Below are 24,742 nucleotides of genomic sequence, written 5' to 3'. Positions count from 1 at the left end.
AAAGGGCAACATTCTCCTCCTCATCTACCCCACCACTAGCACTGTCACTCTTGGCACTCCTCCTGGTTTCCTCCTGGATCAAATCATCCCACATCCTCCTCCAATATGGAAAATGTTCTTTGGCCACAATTCCATGTATGAATCTATCCCACTGATTAATGAAACGATCTAGTGCTATCCTAACCAACTAGTCCTTATGGATAGCCTCTCCCACCTCCACTGATGGGCCACATCCTTCTTCTTCTCCTTGTTGGGACACTTGGAAGCACACTGACCCAACTTCCCACAAGCAAAACATCTCACTTTGCTCATGTCCTTCTCGACTTCTCTTCCTCCTTTTGTTGTTTGGCCCCACTAGTGGACCCCTTCTTCTTCTTTGCCCTAGTCTGAAGGGCAACATTCTCCTCCTTGGCTACCGCTCTTGGCACTCCTCCTGGTTTCCTCCAGGATGAAATCATCCCACATCCTCCTCCAATCTGTAAAATGTTCTCTCGCCACAATGCCATGTATGAATCCATCCCACTGATTAGTGAAACCATCTAGTGCTATCCCGACCAACTAGTCCTGAGGGATTGCCTCTCCCCATCGCAGTCAACTCCTCTATCACCTGAGTGATCTTGGTGAGGTATGAGTTCACCATATTAGTCTTGGTCATCTTGGTGTTTCCTAGCTTGTCCCTCAACACCATCTTCCTTTTCTCATTCGAGCTTTGGTGTAGTGTCACTAGGGACTCCCACATCTCGTAGGCAAACTTCTTCCCGGTCAAATGAGGGAATAGGTGGTCTTTGATGGCATCGAGAATGATTCTCTTTGCTTTTACATTCTTCTTGTTGAAATCACTCAACTTAGCAGGATCCGTATGAGGTTGCACGACATTCGCCACATTGTCCCATACCTCCAACTCCTCAAACAAAAGCACCATCCTCTCCTTCCAGAGGCCAAAGTTTTCTACCCCAACCAATCTCTGGATATTTGAAGTTAGTTTTGGTTCACTATTTACCAACTTATAGCATAAGGTAGCTTGCTAGTTTTCTTTATCAACTGAAGGTTTTCCTCAAATGTGAAGCTTCCTTTCTGTTAAAATTGGCAACTAGGGTCAAATTCCACCTTGGGGCAACTCATTTGATGGAGATGATGATTGCATTAAATTCCTCTTTTCGAGAGGACCAAAACTGATATAAAGATCATCCAATTTGGACAAGCAGAAGTGTGTTTTTGAATTTATGCCCGCACATGTGCTAATTGTTTAGGTCGGCCACATCATCATGTAGGCTAGGGAATCCCAATGGACATGACTCTTCACCCTCAACGACTTATCTAAATATAAGTGCACTCTCCCCTGATTTGGCATCATCATCACTCACACATTCTTCTCTCTCCTTGTCTCATTGGTTCGTACAACATTGGGCATTCTCCCTCTCACACACATGTGGCACAAGGATGATGAATTTCTGAACATAATTACAGGGCCGAAAATATCAGAGTTTTTTGCAATTTGACCAGCGTTGACTTTGACTTTCTGGGCATCCTTTGACTTCGATTTTCAGGGTGATTTTTTTTCTCAGCAGAACATTTTTGGGCACAAAAACCGAGGCAAAATGAGGACTTTGACCTACGTTGACACATGCCTGTTTGACCAGAAAGTTGACGTCAAGTTGACCAACTTTCACTACAGTTTTGTTGACTATTTTGGGCTGAATTTGACCAACAAGGAAGGTCGAATTTGACTGAGGTTGACCGAGCTCAAGGAGGCAAGTTTGACTATTGCGTTGACCATCTTTGACTTTCTGATTAGGGTTGAGTTTGACTGCAATTGACTGCAAAATTGACAGGGTTGTTTTGACTGTGATTTGGAAGTCAATTTTACTTTTGTACTCTCTCTCTACTGAACATTTGATATAATAATAAGAAGATTTGATCAAAGGGTTTTCCCCACATTGGGGTTTTTCCCTAGCATCTACCAAATCTGGTGTCCTCTTGTCTTGGCTTGTCTTCTGCATTTTGTTTCATGTTCTATCTACTTTTACTATCAATGTGATTAATGGTTAATGTGATTGCTATTGGAAAACTAAATTGAAATTGTCATTGGGTTGCTAAAGGAACATTGAAGTAATTGTGCTAAGCATAGAACATACCATTGTTAACTAAAATTAACATGGAATCAAAGCCAAAGTGAAGACAAATCCCAAGAAAGAGAGAGAAAAAGCAATCACTAAGAGAGACTTGTTGGACAAAACTATTGGACTAATGGCTGCTACATCTTACTTCAAATCTGGGGATAAAATCAAGGACAAATTTGACTATCATGCATGGAAGATGACTTTGGAAGAGCATGATGCCATGGACAATGTGAAGGGAACAATGGTGGAGCCTCCTTCAAATGGACCTGTTGTTGCAAAGGCTAAATACAATAAAGGTGAGGTCAAAGCTAAGAAAATCATCATAGACTCCATTCAAAAGCATTTGGTTGCCTATACTTCTGATTTGGAAACATCTAAGGAGATGTATGATAAGCTAGTTGAGATGTTCAAAGTAAACAATGCAAATCAAATCTTGTTTCTCAATAACAAGTTGAAGGACATCAAGATGGATAAAGGGGAGTCTATCCAATCCTGCTTCATGAGAATCACATAAATCAAGAATGATCGTCTATCTATTGGAGAAGTTATTACTGACAGGGAGCTCACTCTCATTGCACTTGGAGGTCTTCCAAGATCATGGGATGTGTTTAACACAACCATTCTCAACAATGATAGGATTCCTAGTTTCAATGAATTATTGGCTAGATGCACTCAAGAAGAGACAAGGATGATGGAGAGAGACAAGCCCTCAAATGGAAATGAACCCACTACCTTCTTCGCTCATGCTAAGAGGAAGAATAATGCTAGTCCAAGAAGACAAGGTCAAGGATTCAAGCAGGGATTCAAAGAAGGAAGAAAAGGAAGGTGCTACAATTGCAACAAGTTTGGCCATTATGTTAGAGAGTGTCCTCACAAGAAGGATACTACAAAGGATGACGACAACAACAACAACAACAACTACAAAAGAAATGGCAATCAAAGGAACAACAGGTTCAACAAAAAAGGAAAGAGGAATGCTCCTGCTGCTCGATATGGAAATGGTCGACCTCCCAAAAGGACATGAAATTCTAAGTATGAAGAAAGTAATGTTGTAGAAAAACAAAAGGAATTTTATCTTAGTTTTGATTTATCTACTGCCTCTCCTTCGGATACTTTAGATCATTGGTTGATTGATAGTGGAGCCTCAAGACACTTTACTGGGTACAAGGAGGCACTCTCGAATTTGGTTGAAAAGAAGACTAATTTGGAGATCATACTTGGAGACACTGCCACCTACCCCCCCGTGAAAGGGATAGGTATTGTCACTCTTCACTTAAATTAAGGTCAAACCATTCATCTACAAGAAGTATTGTATGTGCCTGATTTAAAGAAAAATTGGGTGTGTATTTCTGCGATGGAAGATAAAGGCTTCAAGGTAGCATTCATTGATGGAAAGGTACGTATTTGGCAAAGAAACCCCTAAAGATGCATTTACACTTGGATTTAGGGTTGAAGGTCTCTGTCAAGTTGGAGGAAGTCCTTTGGGAGCCTTAACTTGCGATACTTCTCTTCATGCTAAATTATGGAACCAGAGATTTGCTCACCTTCATTACAAAGCCTTACCTGGGTGGGGTAAGGAAGATGGTCACATGTATGCATGAGTTCAACATGAATCATAAAGGAGCTTGTCAGGGTTGTGCATCTGGGAAACTTACAAGGGGACCATTCCCTTCAAGTGAAAGCCAAACTACTAATATTCTTCAAGTGGTCCATTTTGACCTAGCTGGTATGTTGCATGTAACATCATTGGCAGGATACTTATACTATGCAATTTTTGTGGATGACTTCTCTCGTAAAACAGGGATCTATTTCCTGAAGAAGAAGGATGAAGTGTTCAAATGGTTTTGTTCTTTCAAAGCCTTGGTGGGAAATCAAACAGGAAAAAATATCAAAATATTAAGGACCGAAAATGGAACTGAATATGAACCAAATGAATTCAATGAATTTTGCAGAGAGGCTGGCATTAAGAGGGAGACAATTGCTCCATACACTCTTAAGCAAAATGGAGTTGTTGAAAGAGAATCGAACAATCATGGAAGCCACCCGTGCCATGCTACATGATCAAGGTCTACCGAAGTTCTTATGGGGAGAAGCTACAAACACTGTCGTATATGTTCAAAATAGGAGCCCGCATCAAGCATTAGATTTCAAGACACCCAAAGAAGTTTTCACTAGTAAGAAACCTAATGTTTCTCATTTTAGAATATTTGGTTGTCCTTTCATGTGCCTAAAGAGAATAGAAACAAGTTAGAAACATCTGGGAAGAAAGGTATATTTGTGGGCTACAGTGAAAATTCAAAGGCATATAGAATCTATGTGCCTGGACAAAGAGATGTGGAAGTAAGCCATGATGTCACCTTCGATGAAGACACTGCCCTTGGGAAGGCCAGAGATCTCCCTGTTCCAAGGAAGGATAATGATGATGCTGCAGAAAAGCAAGATGAACCTCCGATAGATGAGCCTATGCCCGATGTTGAAGGCCCGATGGATCCCATTGATCCACCTCCTGGTGATCCCTCTACCTCAAGAAAAAGACCTTTATGGCTCAAAGATACTCTCAAAGATGTTGAAAGACATATTGCTCCAAGAGGGACATTCCGTGAAAGCAAGAAGTCGAACAAGTATCAAGGGTACTTAGTTGCTATGAGTACTATTGTTCAATTTGAGCCATGTACGTTAGAAGTTGTAAAGCACCAAGTCTGGAAGGATGCGATAGGATGAGTGGTTCACCTTCTCCTATGGCATATGAGCAGGATGAGTGATTCACCTTCTGCTACTCATGCCCCAGCCTACATCCTACCCATGTAATCCAGGACTCATGGGAAGTACCTCTCATCTAGCCAAAGAGTTGGGAAAAGTGGATAGGGACCATAGCACTACCGATGGATGCATCGTGTACTGACGTACTCCCTATGTCTAGTAAGCATGGTATCCCACAACTACTTGATCGGGGATCACGACTAACTTTTGTCAGTGGAGAGTGGTAAGGTCTTGTAACTTACTCTCTATCGATTCTTCTTCATTATTCATATCAATGTTCAGTAGAGCAGAGAAGAAATGAGATACAGAGATGGTTCACGAAGACAAGGTGGCATAATGATCAGTGATGATGGATGAATTGGCAGGTGGAATTCTCCCTAGTTGAGAGGGAGTGTTAAAATTGGAAACTAGGGCCAAATTCCACCTTGGATAGCTCATTTGATGGAGATGATGATTGCATTAAATTCCTCTTTTCAAGAGGACCAAAATTGATATAAAGATCATCCAATTTGGACAAGCAAAAGTGTATTTTTGAATTTATGCCCTCACATATGGTAATTGTTCAGGTCAGCCACATCATCATGTAGGCTAGGGAATCCCAATGGACATGACTCCTCAACCTCGACAACTTATATAAATACAAGTGCCCTCTCACCTGATTTGGTATCATCATCACTCACACATTCTTCTCTCTCCTCTCATTGGTTCGTACACCATTAGGCATTCTCTCTCTCACATGTGGCATGAGGAAAAATTTCTAGACATAATTACAGGGCCGAAAATATCGGACTTTCCTGCAATTTGACCAGTGTTGACTTTGACTTTTTTTGGCATTCTTTGATTTCGATTTTCAAGGTGATTTTTTGTCTCAGCAAGCCGCATATTAGGGCACAAAAACCGAGGCAATAGGAGGACTTTGACTTGCGTTGACCACAAGCTTGTTTGACAACAAGGTTGATGTCAGGTTAACCAACTTTGACTGCAGTTTCGTTGACCTTTTTGGGCTGAATTTGACCAACAAGGAAGGCCGAATTTGACTGAGGTTGTCTGAGCTCAAGCAGGCAAGTTTGATTATTGCGTTGACCATCTTTGACTTTATGGTTAGGGCTGAGTTTGACTGCAGTTGACTGCAAAATTGGCAGGGTTGTTTTGACTGTGATTTGGAAGTCAATTTTACTTTTGTACACTCTCTCTTTCTATTGAACATTTGATATAATAAAAAGATTTGATCAAAGGGTTTTCCCCACATTGGGGTTTTTCCCTAGCATCTGCCAAATCTAGTATCCTCTTGTCTTGGCTTATCTTCTGCATTTTGTTTCATGTTCTATTTACTTTTGCTATCAATGTGATTAATGATTAATGTGATTGCTATTGGAAAACTAAATTGAAATTGTCATTGGGTTGCTAAAGGAACATTGAAGTAAATGTGCTAACCATAGAACATACCATTGTTAACTAAAATTAACACTTTCATAGATCTAGAGCTTTCCTTGCTCTAATACCATGTAGAAAAAAAATTAAATGCTAGTAGCCCTCCCAATTTCAAGGTTTTTGCATTGCATAGGTTTAATGCCCGCATCCCCCAATAAGTGTTAGCTGATATAAAACTCTTTAATAGCAAATTTATTTTAAACACTTTTGAGCTACCTCTACCATTTCGTTTCAGCTGATATGCAAGTAAACATAAGCAAGCACACAGAAATTTATACACAATTTTACATCGTTATTTTTGGTCCAATGACCTTGGAAAAACCCACAAGGGGAAAACCAGTGAAAGGATGATTTTATTGCTTCTTCTCTACTGAGAAATTTATACAGCAACATTTAAAGCTACTTATCTCCCCTTAAAGTTGTTCCAGTCTTCCTTGGAATTCGTGCCAAGGCTACAGCTCTAAATCTGGAGGTTCAAACCACAGTCCCAAATCTTTAGCTTTTGGATATAGAACCACCGTCAAAATCACTGCTCAGAAATTGACATGTGTTCATAGAAATCCAGCTCTTCCAACAGCTTTGAATATGATTCTAACTGTCCTCTGAAATTGCCTCAATCTGGGTGTTAAAGCCTCTGTCAGGACTCCTTGATATGCGGCCCAGCAAACTATTTCATTACCAGAAAAAACAGCCTCAACAACCCTTCAAACAACGTTGTCCTCTCCACAAAAAGTACGTTGAGTATCTCACTCGGCTCTCCTAAAAACAGCGCAAACATTCTCCACAAAAAGTACATTCATGATCTCACTTAGCCCTCCTAAAACCAACACAAAAATTCCCTGGAATATTGCCCTGCAAACTCAACCCAAATTCCTTGGACTGTGTTCCTACACTCTACACGAATTCCTTGGACTGTGTGCCTACAACTTCAGTTGCAAACTCAAGTTTCAAATGTCTCTTTGTTGTGCATATTCCCTTTCTCAGTCTTGTAATCAATGCCTCCTCTCCTTGCTCCTCTATGCTTTTCTCAAATGCTCATGAGAAGAATAATGAAAAATCCCTTGCCTTTTCCCTTGTCTTCCCTAAATGAAGATAATTCCTAACCCTAGACATCTAATGGATGAGATTAAATCTCAGCTCATTAGATCAAGGGTGGAGATCATTTCCCTCTCTTGACCCATTTTCTCATGTGGTCCCCCTCACTTAATGAACTCCTACCCACTTTAATATGTTTTGTACCATGTGCATTTTTTCTCTCATAAAGTCACTTTTAAAACATAAAAGTCACTTTAATAATAAAAGTCACTTCGTATTTTTTCTCCTTAAAACAAAAGTGACTTCATTAAAGTACCTAGCACATGTACCACCTCATAAAGTGGCTTTACCCCATGACATTAATTTAACTCATAAGGTTACAACTCAGTTTTTTATATATGTACATATTTATGATATGTTATTTATCTACTGCAAGCAAACTCTGAACACCCTATGTGGTGAATATGTACAACACTCTAATGGTATGGCTTCAGCACATATATATATATTGCTTTGACAAACTATTGACCTGGTTTCGACCAGCAGTTATGCATATGCCTATGGCATCTACTACATGTAATTTTTCAAATTAATGGAAGATTACGATTTTTCCTTGGGAAAAAAAAAGGGCCAATGCACTAGGAAACACTTCCTTGGTACCATTTTTCTCAACAATTAATTTATTTATCATGTTATTACTTACCTTTATTATTTGTTGATATTATTATTCTATTTGTCTATTCCCTATTTTTATTTTATTCATATGACAAGGTTACCTAATCTGCAACAGCGAAGAGGAAGATAACCTTCGATTGACAATAAAGGAGATACAATATTCAAAATGCAAATTGAAAGAAGTTGATATTTATTATTATATTTGTCTATTCCCATTCATTATTTTATGCATATAACAAAGTTACCCAAGCTGCAGCAATGAAAAGGGAGATAACCTGTCAATGTGCAAGTCATCCCATTTTTTGAGATCCATTATCAAAGCCAAGATTCCAAAGTAGAATGAAAAAGACATTCTAGTGCATCTAAAACAATAGATCATCTCCTACAAATTGTTGAGTAGTTGGAAGAAAGGTGTCCAACCTTGAGAGGAGAATAAAGGTAGTTACCTCTCCTAAGCCTTTGAGTCATTGACATAGGAGCAAAGCTCTAGTTGAGCCTATCTTGTAATCTACACGTCTTTAAGACTTGGAGTCAAGCAAAGCCTCCTCTTTCATTTTGGTTTTTCACATTTAAATTTTAGGGGTAAATATCTATGCTTGGTGGTGTGTGTATGAGATTGTTTGTTTGTACTTCTAGTACACAATAAATTCTGAAGTTAGCAGTAGTACAATCATAAAACAATTATACAAGATGACTAGTTAAAATTATATACCAGTGATTTACAAAAAATAGTACTATTACCCCTCATTTCAACAAGGGTACCAATAGATGTTTCTTCAGTTTGCATAACACCATTGTAAGCCCAAGTATGCAAGTTAAAGCCCTATAGGCTATCTGAGTATTTGTATTAAGGTTTTCTAAGCCATGGTCGATCCCTTTGGTTCCCGCTCTAAGCTCCTTTCATCCTAGATAGGATTCAAGGACTTGAAGTAGATCACATTGGGATAATCGCAGTTGCAAGGGTCAGTCGAGCCCATGTCATGTGCACCCATGTCTTACCACATGGCCATGTTCTTGGGTATGTGTTATATTCTTTGCATGACATATATGCATCACGAACAAAGGGGGTGCCAAGGGGGTTTTTGCATCCACTTTTTGGCCTTTTTTGGCCCACGATTTTGCTAAAAGCGATTTTGTGGCACACGATGGTTTTTCCCATGGTTTTGTAGTTTGGGTTATGGAACTACCAATGGATTGGCGGTTCATGTACCCCACGGGATGTATATTGTATTGTAATGTTGTACAGAAAATATAATGGCATAAGCTTGTTGATTTTCCCTAGTTTGGATTTCTAGGATAAAATCTTTGTGCACATGTGTGTTTACCATTGTATCTTTTTTGTTTTATTAAGAATATGTTTGCAGTGACTAATTTTACAGGGTTAAAACTTACATTTGGTATCAGACCATGGGGCTTGGCTTGGGCCTATGGTAGGCCCTGTTATAGTGGAAGATCTATGGTAGTGATTCTTGTGATTAAAATAAATAGCGAACAATTCAAAAATATAGATCGAGAAATTCAATGGGCAAAGTTTTGAGTTGTGGAATCTCAAAATGGAAGACTTGTTGGTGGACAGAGATCAGTGGATTGTTGTGGATCCAAGTACTTCACTGACGAGGATGTTTACAAAAGACTAGACAAAGTTCGATCATAAGGCAAAGAGCATGATATGATTGTGTCTTTCAGATTCAGTGTTATTGAAAGTATCAAGGGAAGCTACAGCAAAGGCTTTGTGAGACAAGCAAGCGGTTTTGTATCAGTCTGCCCCTGGTGAACAAATTGTTCCTGCAGAAAAAGTTGTATAACCCAAGGATGAAGGATGGAGACTCGATGACAGAGCATCTGAACACCTTTAATATTGTGGTGAGTCAATTGTTATCTATTGATATTAAGATTTCAAATAAGGATAAGTGCATTAATTTGTTATGTTCTCTACCTGACTCGTGGGATAGTCTGCATGTTGCCATAGATAGTAATGCAACTACCTTAAAATTCAATGAAATAGTCTCATCTTTGTTGTCAGAGGTGAGATAGAAATACATTGAGAGCCAAAACAAAGATGCCTTGTCTATAAGAAGATACTCCCAAAATAGAAATAGAAATAAGTCCTCAAGTAGGAGATCTAAATTTAGAGGAAGATTGAAATCTCCTAGAAAGTTCGTAAAAGTATATTGGAAATGTGGAAAAGAAGGACATCAGAAGAAAAATGATCAAGCCAAAATTACAGAGAAACGGAAGGAATCTGAAGATGCTCCTTTTGTATAAGCAAAAATCTCCTCAAATGGAGGGGATGGGTACTTAACTTCTTCAAGTACACAAGTATATCACTAGGCATGGTTGGTAGACTCAAGTGCATATTTTCATATGACCCCTCACAAGGAGTGGTTTTGTGAGTATGAAAGATTTAATGGTCGTGATGTTTTCTTGGGAGACGACTCAAGAGCCAGAATCAAGGACGAGGAAAATTCAAGTTCAAACTCATGGATGGAAGGATTAGGGCACTCCCTGGTGTTCTGAACATTCCAGGATTAGCTAGAAATTTGATTTTTGTCAACAAGATGAGCAATGCAGGTGTAAAAACAATGTTTGAAAGAGATACCTGCAAGATAGTTCGAGGAGAAATGGTATTGTTGAGAGGAGTTCAGATTGGAACTCTATATAAGTTGATGGGAAGCATTGTTAGTGCTAGGTGCAATAGTTTCGTTGGTCTTGAGAGTGGAGCAAAAGAAGGAAAAACTCTTGCAGCTTCAGGAGAAAATACTATGTCGTGGCATCAAAGACTGGGACATATCAAAGAGAAGGGCCTTCAAGTACTGGATGGTAATGGCATGGTAGAAGTTACGTATAACTTCTCTTTGGATTTTGATTACTGTGAACATTGGATGAAATTTTCCACTAGTGCTAAGAAGGCAGAGGGAATACTACAGCTAGTGCACATTGATGTGCTTGGACCTGTGTCGGTTCCATCATTAAGTAAATTTGTGTACTACAAAAAAAGAACAACTTACCTCAGATTTGCAAGAGAATCGTTGATGATCTTTGGAGAGCACAAAGCTCTTATTTAAATTGGAAGGAAGGGAACATAAGAGGGGCCAACTAACCCATAAACCTGAGCCGACCAGTAAGAATAAATCATTAATATTAATTTAAAATGCGGCTGACCCAATTTCCAACAAAAATTATTTTGGAAGGCAACTAAATTCCTCTTTGTAGACTAGATCCATAATGAAAATTTTCACATTTGGAGGGTTGACTTGGATAACCCAAAACATATATAACTTATCCCAGATTTTATTGAATATTAATGCCTTTTAGCCAATCATCAAGTTTTCTTTAGCAATTAATTTTGGGGCACCTTGAACGCATAATGGGGCTCCAATTTTGACAAGGCATATCTCCTCAACTGTGAGGAGCTATGAGGCATCCCACCTACCATTAGAAATGGTACAACGAGAATAAGAAAATGATGATGGCCATGCAAACAAAAACATTGGTCTTCCCAATCATTTTCTTCATCAAATGCAAGGCTTCTTCTGTCTACTACTTGGGTTGACATCAATGATAACCAAATTCCAACAATCTCCCTCTTTGGCATTGATGGCAACACATTTACTCCCCCTGCAGCTGTTGCTCCCCCTAACTTCATGCTTCTGATATTCCCCTCCTGATTTCTCTCCCCCTTTGACATTAATGGCAAAGGGTGACTCCCCCTAACAAAAGATCTTCCTCTGACTTCCTGCAACATGCCCTTCTCCCCCTGCCTTCTTGGCTTGATGGAATGCATATCAATGGGAACCTGGAAGTACCTCAAGCTTCTGTCAAAGATACTCGGATGTCTCTCGTATAATTGGCTTGGTGAAGATGTCAACTATCTGTTCCTTTGTCCCAATGTATTCTGCATTGATGTTCCTCTCTGCAACCTGCTCCCGAAGAAAGTGACATTTGATAGAAATATATTTGGTTTTTGAATGCATGACAAGATTCTCTGAGAAACTTATGGCCTTGAGGTTGTCACAGAATATCGGAATGAGCTCATCAAACTTCACTTGGAGATCCTATAGAGTCTACTTCATCCAAAGAACGTTAGTACAACATGTTGTTGCTATTATATATTATGCTTCTGTTGCAAAAAAGGATATTGAAGGCTGCTTCTTGCCCAACTATGATATGAGACAATCACCCAATTAGAAGGTTGCTCCACTAGTGTTTTTACGATCATCAACACTGCCTTCCCAATCTACATTTGTATAGGCTGTCATGGTTAACTATTTTCCCTTTCGGATACCATAATCCAAGTTCTATTATTCCTTTAAGATATCTAAAGATCCTCTTCACTGCTACAGCATGGGATTATTTTGGTGTTGCTTGGAATTTTGTCACATGTCCAACTGCTCGCATCACATCCGACCTCGAAGTTGTAGCCTATCACGTAAAATAGATTGCCAATCATCGATCTATAGAGTCTATGGTTTGCTTCCTTGGATTCATCGTCGTTGCTTAACTTGCAACCGATCACCATGGGAGTGCTAATAGGTTTACAATCTTCCATTCGAAATTTCTTTACATTTCCTTGATGTACCTGGTTTGAGAGATGAATATGCCATCATCTTCCTGAGATATATGGAGCCCTAAGAAGGAGGTCGATTCTCCAAGTAAGGACATCTCAAACTCATTTTGCATATCGTTGGCAAACTTTTTACTCAACCTGTCATCGTCGCTTCTAAAGATGATGTCATCCACATATACTTTAATGATAGTCAAATTGCCTCGTTTAAACTTTATATATAAGTTATTGTCGACACTTCCTCTTTTGAATCCTTATTGTTGTAAATACTTGTCTAGTCGTGCAACAATTGGTATTAAGCATTAAATGTCATTAGCATCAGATCAAAACATAAATCAACATCACAACACAAGAAAAGTACACAAGGAATTTTAGATGGAAACCCTTCCGAGAGAAAAACCACTGGACGCTTTCTAATATAATTTATGAGTACAACATTTATCCGCTCCAATTGAAGGGAAGATTCAACTTCCTAGTACTCTATTAGAAAAGCATTCTATTTATCAGGAACCTCCAACCCCTGAAAGGATGTTCCAACACCCCGGTTTTACTAGCTCCAACTAGAAGGATGCTCCGACACCCTAGTTTTATCAACTCCAACTAAAAGGATGCTTCAACACGCTGCAAGCTCTAACTTTCCCTAGCACCACACTACCACCCTATAGTATTTCTAGGCTCCAACATGAGGGAGACTTCCCTCTCCGTCTTGCACCACCCAACCACCCAAAAAATAAAAGATAAAAAATGTGGGTTGTCATACTAGGGATAATGACCAACTTACAATGATAAATAAACCCCTACTTCTATCTCTAGATCACAATAATGTTTCGTCAACAAACTGGTCACAATATTCAGGACTGATGATGTAGATTAGACTTCTAATTTTCAACATACAAAGATATTTATGTATATAGCTCAAATGATAAACATGCACAAGAATTTGCCTCATACCTCAGGTAAGCGAGGAGAGATGAACATCAAGCTGGCACTGAATTCCCTTTTTGCTCCCACGGTTGCTTGACTTAGAATTGCTCTGAAATCTTATCTCAAGTCTGGCTTTGAATTTGTCCTCAAAGCAGTAATAGGTTGCTTCTTCTAACAGACCTAAATCAATCTTTAAAGGAATTGCCCTCCTTTTGAAGCTATTGTCAAAAACTTGTTCCAAACAACTTTTGTCTAAGATTAAATTGACCCTCAATCAATCTTCAAGCTTGCTTTGACAGATCTCGGAAAAGCCCTTAAGTCAGTCCAAAATTATACCTCAGGACTGCCACAGATCAACAGACTCATGCCTTGAAATATGTCTCAGAATGGGTCCAAATTTGCCCTTAGCGCTCAGAAATGTTCAAACATTATCCTTAGGAGTAGTGCGGAAATTGCTTTCAAAATAGTCTCCAACGTAGGCCCGAAACAAGGTATGTCCTGTCTTCAAGACAAGATTCAGAAAAGAACTTCAAAGGGGGGTGGAGGTGCCTCAAGACTTGTCTTTGCAATGCCCAGAATTAGCCCTCAAACTGTCCTGAAACAACCTCAGATGATGGCAGAAAACAGGGCCTCAGGAACAGATGCAAAGGTGCCACAGATATGCGACGGAGATGGCCTTAAACAGTGTGAAATTTACTTCAGACAGAGCCTCAAACAAGTGAGAAAACGCCACAGTAAAAGAGGCCAGAAATGCCTCATAATACTGCCACAGAGAGTCCTCAAAACATGCCTAAAACGAGCCTCATAGTTTGAATAAAAGGGGGTCAAACTTATATTCCAGAACAGATGCGAATTAGGCCACAGAACAGGCCATTAACCCAACCAATGAGCCACAGAAATTTGATCTCAGTGCCGGCAAAGAACACCATCAAAAGATGAGCAATGATGCCCAGAAATTCCAAATAAACACAGAAAGATAAGTGAATTTAAGTGCAGGGACCTTGGCCCTCTCCTTAGGATATAGGCGTTGCTCCTAGCCTCAGAAAAAGAACAAATTACCTCAGATTTGCGAGTGATTCAGTGATGGTCTTTGGAGAGCACCGAGCTCTTATTTATATTGGAAGGAAGGGCAAATAAGAGGGGTCACTAGCCCATAAACCTGGGCCGACCAGCAAGAATAAATCATTAATATTAATGTGATATGGAGCCGACCTGATTTCCAACAAAAATTCTTTTGGGAACCGACTTAATTCCTCTTTTTAGGCCAGATCCTTAATGAAAATCTTCACATTTGGAGGGTTGACTTGGACAGCCCAAAACCCATATAACTTATCCAAGATTTTCTAAAATATTAATGTCAATTTTAACCAATCACCAAGCTGCCTTTAGCAAGTCATTATGGGGCACCTTGACCACATAATGGGGCTCCAATTTTGACAATGTATATCTCCTCAACCGTGAGGATTTATGAGGCGTGCCACCTATCATTGGAAACGGTATGACAAGCACAAGTAAAGGATGATGACCATGTGAGCAAAAACACTGATCTTCCCAATCATTTTCTTCATCAAATGCAAGGTTTCTTCTGGCTGCTGCTTGGTTTGACATCAATGACAACCATGGAATGTAGATCACGCCATGAAATCTTAGGGTTCGGTGGAAAAGAGAAATAGGGTGAATGTTCTATCATTGCAAAATATTGTGAAGATGGCAAGGCAAAAGAGGGCAACCCATCTCTAAAAGGTCTAGCTATAAGATAGGCTAAGGCTACCAAGGACATCTTTGTCAAAGCAAAGGAGACTAAAGTAATGGCCACTTCAAAAGAAGAAATGAAAACAATAACTGTAAGCAGCAATCCATTACTCCACCAATCTTTGACAAACTTGAAAAGGGGTAGCAAGAAGATGACCCCAACATCTAAGATTACACTAACACATGGTAGACCAAGCATGCAAGAACAAGAAAATACCATAAAGGTATGCACACAGAAAATCATCTCTTGCTTGTTTATGAAGAAGGGCCCTAAGGCTATAGATTGTTGGTATTCTAATACATGATCTTCTGTGGATTGAGAAGCCATTATGTGGGTTCATGCTGGAAGAGACAAGCCTTCTTCAAAAGGCCAAACTATTTCAATGAGGAAGATCCCGGGTGAACCTCCTCAAATCAGCAAAATGTCCATAAGAGAATGATTAAGAAGAGAATAACTACAGGTCAAAATAGTGGCAAGAGCTACTGTAGCCATTGCAAGTTGAACTAACACTGGGATGCCAAATGTTGGAGGCTACATCTTGAACCTCATCCCAAGAGTCAGACAACCAATCCAATGAAAAGGTGAATAGCAATGATCAAGGGAGAAAAGGCATGCTTATATCTGCATTTCAAGACACAGTAGCAGCCAAAGATAACATAATTTTATTAATGTCCTTGAGTCACCACAAAAGTAGGTCAATGGGACTAAAGGATACATCCAGTGTAAGTAGAAGACATGTGGGAAAAAAAATGCAACTCCATTGCAACTCCTAAGCTAATAAGACTAACATATGACTAAAATAGGACTGACATGAAATAAAAATACAAATAGAGAATGTATAAAGTCATTTGAGATGACCAAAAATGAGGAATGTGAAGTATGTCTGCTGCTGGACTGTGCAACTCCAAAGTAGTGAGGGGGGAGCTGAAAATGAAGCCAATGTGGTCAGCATCTCCCAAATCTGATGGCAGATGGTGAGGGAGGCGAGCAAGGCAATCTATCCCTGTCCAGGTCTACCAGAACTGCCGCGAAATCAAAGATGACAGTCAGAACAGAGAAGAGGTCGGCAGAAATGCAACATCATTAAGGGAAGTGAAGAATTTATCCGAGGAGAGCTCTTGCAACATGGTGAAGAAGCTAGCTTGAATGAGTCTTTTGAAACTCAGCAACTTTGATCACATTTGGAAAGAAAATTGTTGATGTTTTGGGTAGCATCAGGAGCAAGGTTGCATGAAACGGGGAAACAGGTACGAGTTTCTAAAACGGGAACCGATACGAAATGCGACCTCCCCAAATTTTGGAAACGGGGAAACGCGAATATATATATATATATATATATATATAGATATATATATATATATTAGGACATTTAAGAAATATGTGCAATCATAAAGCATATATGATACATTCTAATTTATTATGATAAAATTGTCAATTGTCAATGCATAAACTATAAGTCTCTAAATTTACATCACATTTACTCATGAATGATCACGTAATGAAAATAGAAATATCCAAAATCAGCCACGAGAAATTTCTAATTTCTTGTCTCGTGCTTGATTGAGAGTCTCCTCCTACATAGTCGAATGACCTTAGTGCTCTTGATTAAATACAAGTTTCATACCCCAGTACCCTACATGCTCTTGATTATGGGGAGTCTCCCCTTCATAAAGGGCTTGGTTCTCTTGATTAAATACAAGTTCCATACCCTAGTACACGATAAAATCCAATGGAAACATTGCAATCCCCCCAATCCCGAAAACCAGATAAGTCTGTTGGATTTTGAGTGAGATCTAAAATTATACTTTCTCCATATGAAATCCAATGAGGGTGAAACCACTCTTAAACATCCTGAGTCATTTCATGGTAATTTTAAAAATTTAAGTAAAAGTGAAAAATATTTTTCACTTTTACTATAAGAATTTAACATTACCATGAACTGCATATGCCTCAAACTTCCTGATGAACTGCATATCAACACTAGGGCAAAAGTTCACTTTTATAACTTTAGACAGGCATCTAGAAGCAACTAGAAGTCATTAGGAAAACCTAATAATAAATTAGAAAACAAATAAAATTAAAAAATAAAAATAAAAAAACACAAGTTACAAGTGGAAACGTGCGTCGTACGGCCATGAAACGTGTTTTCGGCCGTACTGGCCACGTTTCCGCATCGAGAAACGTGCCAGTATGGCCTGAAACACGTTTCACAACCGTACCACACACGTTTCAGGGTTTCGTTTCCGTTTCCATACAGAAACGGCCTCCTACCCTACGTTTCCTGCAACTTAGATCAGGAGTATTCTCATGTGTGGGGCAAGTGGACTAAGTGATGAGGCTTTGCACCCATAGACCCATAGTATTCTGACGACCCATGGTATTCAGAAAACCCATGGTATTGCACCCTTTGCACAAGTAAAAGTACAAGGGTGAGTGATTCATTCTTGAGCTTGGCAAGAGCAAGGTTACTTGGGAGCAGTAGTGAAAGCGGTGAGTGGCAGTGGGGAGCGACATTTTCAAAAGCTTCTGGTTCGAGAGCGAATTGGGAGTGAATTTTTATATAATACATATTTTTATATATTTTGATGCATATATGTCAACAAAATCATGTAAAATGATGAATTAGATATAAAAAACATAAAAACATGGACTGAACCCTATGTTGCAGGAAACGTGGAGTAGGAGGGCGTTTCCGTATGGAAACGAGTACGAAACGCTGAAAGGCATTTGGTACGGCCCTGAAACACGTTTCAGGCCGTACTGCCACATTTCACGAAACTGAAACGTGGCCAGTACGGCCTGAAACGCGTTTCAGGGCCGTACGACCCACGTTTCAACATTTACTTGTGTTTTTTTTAATTTTTTTTTTTATTTGTTTTCTAATCTATTCTTACGTTAGCCTAGTGACTTCTAGTTGCTTCCAGATGCCTGTCTAAAGTTATAAAAGTGAACTTTTGCCCTAGTGTCGCAGTTCATGGTAATGTTAAATTCTTAAAGTAAAAGTGATATTCTCCTTTATTTTTCATTTTCATCCTTTTACTTAAATTTTTAACATTACCATGAAATGACTCGGGATGTTTGAGAGTGGTTTCGCCTTCATTGGATTTCATATGGAGAAAGTAGAATTTTAGATCTCACTCAAAATCCAGCAGACTTATCTGTTTTTCAGGATTTCAGGATTGGGGGGATTGCAATGTTTCCATTGGATTTTATCATGTACTAGGGTATGGAACTTGTATTTAATCGAGAGAACAAAGCCCTCTATGCAGGTGAGACTCCCAATAATCAAGAGAATGTAGGGTACTAGGGTATGAAACTTGTATTTAAACAAGAGCACTAAGATCATTCTACTATGTAGGAGGAGACTCCCAATCAAGCACGAGACAAAAAATTAGAAATTTCTCGTGGCTGATTTTGGATATTTCTATTTTCATTATGTGATTATTCATGAGTAAATGTGATGTAAATTTAGATACTTATAGTTTATGCATTGACAATTGACAATTTTATCATAATGTAATAAATTAGAATGTATCATATATGCTTTATGATTGCACATATTTCTTAAATGTCCTAATATATATATATATATATATATATATATATATATATATATATATATTCGCGTTTCCCCGTTTCCAAAATTTGGGGAGGTCGCGTTTCGTATCACTTCCCGTTTCGGAAACTCGTACCCGTTTCCCCGTTTCGTGCAACCTTGACTGAACCATATAATGTCAATCATCTAGAAGTTATAAGCTTCATCAACCACATCCACAAGTTAATAACATACAACATATCGAGTCTCGTGATTCATCAATCTTAAAGTTTCAAGCTTTCAAAATGCGATATATAACATTCATCATCATTGATCACAAAAGTTGTAACTTGTACTTGTAACCATTACCGTTACCAAGTAACCAAATGATAAAAAAAATTATCTAACATGAAATGCAATGTTTCAACTTTCAACTTTCATGAAGCATCATATTCATAGTTCATTACTAATGAGTTATAAATGCCAACTTCAAATTTCAAACTTAAATTGTCATATATTGTTTATAAAAAATACCATAATAAATATGAAAGAGTCAATTGTTATAAAAGGTACTAGAAACTAGAAAAGACAAGTAAATCTATTATAAACCGCACGGCCCTCTTGCCTCGAGAAACTTCTAATTTCTTGTCTCATGCTTTTTTGGGAGTCTCCTCCTGCATAGTCAAACGACCTTGGTGCTCCTCATTAAATACAAGCTCCATACCCCAGTACCCTAGGTGCTCTTGATTATTGGGAGTCTCCCCCACATAGAGGGCTTGGTGCTCTTGATTAAATACTAGTTCCATACCCTAGTACATGATAAAATCCAAAGGAAACATTGCAATCCCCCCAACTTGAAATCCTGAAAAAATGATAAGTCTGCTGGATTTTGAGTGAGATCTAAAATTTTACTTTGTCCATAAGAAATCCAATGAGGTCAGAACCACTCTCAAACATCCCGAGTCATTTCATGGTAATGTTAAAAATTTAGATAAAAGTGTCACTTTTTCTTTAAGAATTTAGCATTACCGTGAACTACATATCAACACTAGGGCCAAATTCTTGTTTCCAATCTTCAATAGCTCTCTCTATTTTATCACTCCTGAATTGGCAGGGAGCGAAAAAAATTGGGAGCACGCTCCCGCCCGAAGCACACTTCGGAAGCAGGTTCGAGAGGTGGGGTGGGGCGGCGCTCCCCCGCAAGTTGCAACCCTGGGCAAGAGTGCATTTTGTGGAGCAGATGGCCGAGTAGGCATTAGGGCTTGTGGAAAGTAGGCCTGAGGCAGCCCAAGTAAGGCTTCTGAGTATGTTGTAACTGGACAGCAAAGAAGGGCTGAGTCTGCCCCTGGTTGGACAGCAGACAAGGGCTGAGTTACAGTGGTGATTGGACAGCTACAGGAGCAGCCAACACTGAGCAGACTGTGGCAAGTACAGTGAGCAGAGTGTGACATGGAGACTGGGGAGGGTTTCAGTAGTGAGGACAAGGTTTTTTCTGTGTAAGTTTTCCCTTGTGATTTGGCATTTCACTGAGCATTGTAAAAGGGCCATTTTCCCTTGTATGGTAGCCCTAGATTCTTGTTTAAGGACTAATGAGAATTCTTTTTTGGGGCTGAATTTTTGTGCTACTGTGCATGATCTAATTGCTAGTTTTAAAGTTTCCTCTGTGCATAAAGGTTAGGCACATCAGTATGTTTCAGTAAATTAGTTAATTTGAGTCTGTTACCAGATCTGGCGTGTGTGTGTGCGCGCACGCGCACACTGGGTCTAGTGCCCAAAAATCTGTCGATATGCTTTATTTAGAATTTGCTAATCACTAACTGAATATGCAGAGTTTTGTATGCAACACTGTTTCTCAAGATGTGGAAGACAAAGCAGCAAAGAAGGAAAACTCACAAAGACAAAATCATGTTGGTAGTTGAGCATGTGTGCTTCTATCATGATGGAAGGATGAACTATCAAAGCTTCTTTAATTCCATTAGCACATGCAGCGGAAGAAGATGCCAAGACAACCATAGCTGTGCTTTTGTATTCTACTTAATGCTCACTGAGACATGAACAAGGTGGACAGCACGAGGTACTTTTCCAGAGATGTGCAAAATGACATGCTTGAGCAGTGAAGAAAAGTCACATTTTCTTCACCTGATGGGCTAAATGACCAGACAGTTAAATTGGCACATGGGAGATAACACTGTTGTTTGGGTCTTGCACACGGGAGATAATGCTGCAATAGAGACAATATACAATTTGCAGAAGAGGACAGCCTTGCTGATTCGAACCTGATGAGTGATCATAAGGGTAGCAGACAACTATCGAGTCATGAGGTGTACTGGACATACTGGGAATGGTTCAGAATTTTTTTAGGAATTCAAGCCATTTACTCTGGAAACACTGAAGTAACTTGTAAATTAACCACAGTAAAAAAATGGAGAAAATGTTAAATTTCACAGGAGGGTAAGCATATCCTGCAATCAGAAAAAACAACCTAAACCTAGGTGGCTTAACACTGAACCTCCATCAAAACAGCAGCCTCTGAATACATTAATCTACAAACACATGCTTCTGGAGATACAAACAGCAAAAGCTCAGATCTGAACTCTCAATACTGCATCTATCTTTTATTTTCAACTCAAAAAAACAATTACATTGCTATAGCTCAAAACTCAACTCAAATACGCTAACCATCCCAGTGGAAGACCCCTCCATTCTTTTGTAGATGACAAAGGCCACGGTTTACAGATAATGTTCACCATCCCAGTGGAGAGCCCAGGGTTGGAAAGTAAGCCCCAACCTAAAATCACCATAGATAGCTCTGCCATCCCTGCACGAATAACTTGCCTAGAGTAGATTGGCCTCAAGGAGAATCACCCACATGCCACATGCAAGCATTCATGCCTCCTTGACATCTCTGCCCTCCTGAGTAGATAATCCTCATACAAAAAGCAACTATTCTAAGCATAATCTAAATCTAGAACAACAGTTGACAAAAACTTAACTAAAGCTCACTGTTAAATTTGGAACAGCACACTAAAATAGCTACTACGTTAAAGATAACACTGTTCCTAAATATTTCCTAATCCAAATCTAGAACAACAGTTGACCAAAGCTTAACAAAATCACCCAGCAAACTCTGGAACAGCACACTAAAATAGCCACTATGCTAAAGACAACACTGCTCCTAAGGTTAGTGTACACACTCCTATGATCTATCACACTCTATAAGACCGTTGTGCCTCTGTTGAGCCTTGAGCTGTGTCATCACTCACGAGTCACAACCACCTCTGCCACACACAGGAGCCATGACAGTTTGATGTAAGTTGTCATATCTCCTGAAGGTGAAAAGATCCATGGAAACAAGTTACAAAACTAACCCTCACTTTTCACAAGAAAAGTGCACTCCACCAGGCCAAGTCTCTCCCTCATTTATATATTCAACACACTATATCTATCCTATATGGATTTCTCATTGATGTCCTATTTATTTTGGACATTCATTACATGAACCACTAAGGTTCATCACAGACTAATAAATAGTTGTTGTGACCAACTTGCCCGAGAAAATACAATACCAGGCAGACAAGGTGGCGAATGCACTCAACCACCTTAAACAGTTTTTAGCTTACTGGGGAAGTTCTTTGTCATTTTTCAGCAGTGTCCCACTGGTGGCCTCATCAGGGCACAGACAGCAGCCAACATCAGAGCTACTCTCAGAAACAGTTAAGATGTCATAGACATATTATGATATGCCATGAAAGGGCCATCTTTGATTTGGAATTAGTTAAAAATCTCTTTTAACAAACAAACTCACCACATCTCTAAAGCTGATCTAATATCATAATGCCTGTTTACATAAGGAGATGAGAATACACACAATACCTGCATGGCTTCATACAATTTTCTGCTTTTCCGGGACATCATAACCTGTGACAACTTTGAGTCATCTGCATCATTGTCCGGTCCAAAACCTGTGCTTGGAGACTTCTCTTCATCTTGAGAAGCTTCCAGCGATTCCTGTAATACCTTGCTTGACAAGGATGCAGAATATGGAATGCCTTCAAGTTCCTTTGCCAGCTCTTCTTGATATGACCTTTCAATGGCTATTTCCTGCAATAATTAATAAATGGGTATCAAAATGTCCTGAAACATACATTGAAATTGGAATTGATATTTTGAGTTTAAAAGCATAGTGGTTCAGGAATTCCTCACAAACATCTCAGTGACATAAATAATACATTTGGAAAAAATTAAAAATGTATCATATACATAAGAATTCCATATAAAAGCAATACCTCTGCACCCTTTTCTGTTGCTGCATTGGCTTCATTTCGATAGGCAATAGCATCTGACAGTATGTTTTGGGAATCATTGATATCCTGATCCTCAATCCCTGCCAAAGGTAAGAGTTGTTTCTTTGCTGCTGCTTGCAAGCGCTTAATAGTCTTAGCATACTCTGGCATGTAGCCTTCTGCTTCCTCGTCAACAAAAGGTGACAGATGAGGTGGAGGAACCCTGGTTCATCAAACAACATTAAAGAATAAGACTGCTTCATTTCAAGAACAAGAATAATGAGACCAAAATCGTATTAATTTTTAAATTGTCCTTACACAATAAAAATGCTTTAGCTTACATTATATAATGAACATTGAAATTAAAAACAGGAAATCGTCTAAGGATTAAACATTTGAACATAAAGAAATATGCCTGATATGCTCAATACCCATAAGATGTGTGAACGTCCACAACACCTCATAGCATGATTCCTCTGAAGTAGTAATATTTCATCAGGCAATTGGCAAATAAGTATTAATACTATATGCATATTCAACAGTCACTTATCTTCCAGAGTCCAGACAAATAGATTTGTTTTATTTCTATCCATAGCATCATGTGACATTTTCAACTCTAAAAGTGTGATAAACCACAGAAACAACGATAGAAAACCTTCCCAACTTTTGTTGACACGTCTAACTCCTGCCGGAAAAAAAAAAAATGAATTTGAGAAAAATGACCACTAGAAAATCATCTCATAAGATGTTTTGTCTGAAGTAACGTATATTATTGGTCCAATTGGCAAAGGAGTATTAATAGTATATTTTGGGTTCAAGGGTCATCTATCTTCCAGATAATATGATTGTTTTATTTCTATTCATAGGATCTCATGACATCCTCAATTCTAAGAGTGTGATAGACCACAGGAGCAAGAACTAAAGAGCTTCCCAACTTTTGTTGATATGGCTGACTCCTGAGACAAATTTAATAAAAAAATAAACAAGTGGAGAAAAACGGCCTCTAGAAACACATATCCCTTTATAAGATCATTTGCATAACTTTGAATTTTAACAGAAGACATTTGGTGACAACTTTGGTGCTCCAATTCTACCTTTAGACGATGAAATAATGGACTCGACTAACAATGGAGAAAAATGAACTTTATAAAGAATATTCCTGTCAGAAAATCAATAACTAAAATGTGAATTTCAACTGAACATAGTAGGCAAAAAGACAACTTTAAAACTTAAACCGTGTCATCAATACTAAAAGAGAAGGAATTCTGGTTTCTTATGATATCTAGATTACCATCCCTATTAGGCATTGCAAATTGACCAGATCACCTTGCATGATCTATGTGGACTCTTTGGAAGGCTTCATGAGATTTACATTGGCCTGTGTTACAAAAACAGTGTATCGATATTTACATTGGCCTGTGTTACCAAAACAGTGTATCATGGATTTTTCACCACAGAAATGTGAAAATGAAGATTAAAAGTTCTTGCTGAGTAACACTCTCAACACCTCGATTGTCAGCTTTATCATACAATCTCAACATTTACAAAAACACTACGGGAAAAACGAGAGATATGGAAAAGAAAACTAAATAACACTTGTATTTTCAAATATGCCTGCATCCCAGTTTCAAATAGAAAAGAATATGATTCAATCCCTCAATG

The 24,742-nt window shown here is 38.8% G+C and overlaps 1 protein-coding gene across 1 annotated transcript in view; it reads right to left on the bottom strand.

Moving 5' to 3' along the window:
• LOC149238555 (pescadillo homolog) overlaps nt 1-24,742 on the bottom strand; it is a 190,108-nt gene that overhangs the window by 30,104 nt on the left and 135,262 nt on the right. Inside the window, exons 11-12 of the mRNA XM_089369605.1 lie at nt 23,084-23,303; nt 22,671-22,898 (exon numbers count right to left, since the gene is read on the bottom strand). Of these exons, the coding sequence (XP_089225731.1) occupies nt 22,671-22,898; nt 23,084-23,303 (448 nt within the window). The remainder of the gene's footprint in view (nt 1-22,670; nt 22,899-23,083; nt 23,304-24,742) is intronic.

This window comes from Pinus tabuliformis, chromosome 8, assembly GCF_031772625.1.
Source record: "Pinus tabuliformis cultivar Carrire ecotype Pingquan chromosome 8, CPIR1, whole genome shotgun sequence".
In the NCBI taxonomy this organism is placed as follows: Eukaryota; Viridiplantae; Streptophyta; class Pinopsida; order Pinales; family Pinaceae; genus Pinus; species Pinus tabuliformis.
The sequence above is the reverse complement of the archived record's forward strand: the minus strand, read 5'-3'. Positions and strand labels throughout refer to the sequence as shown.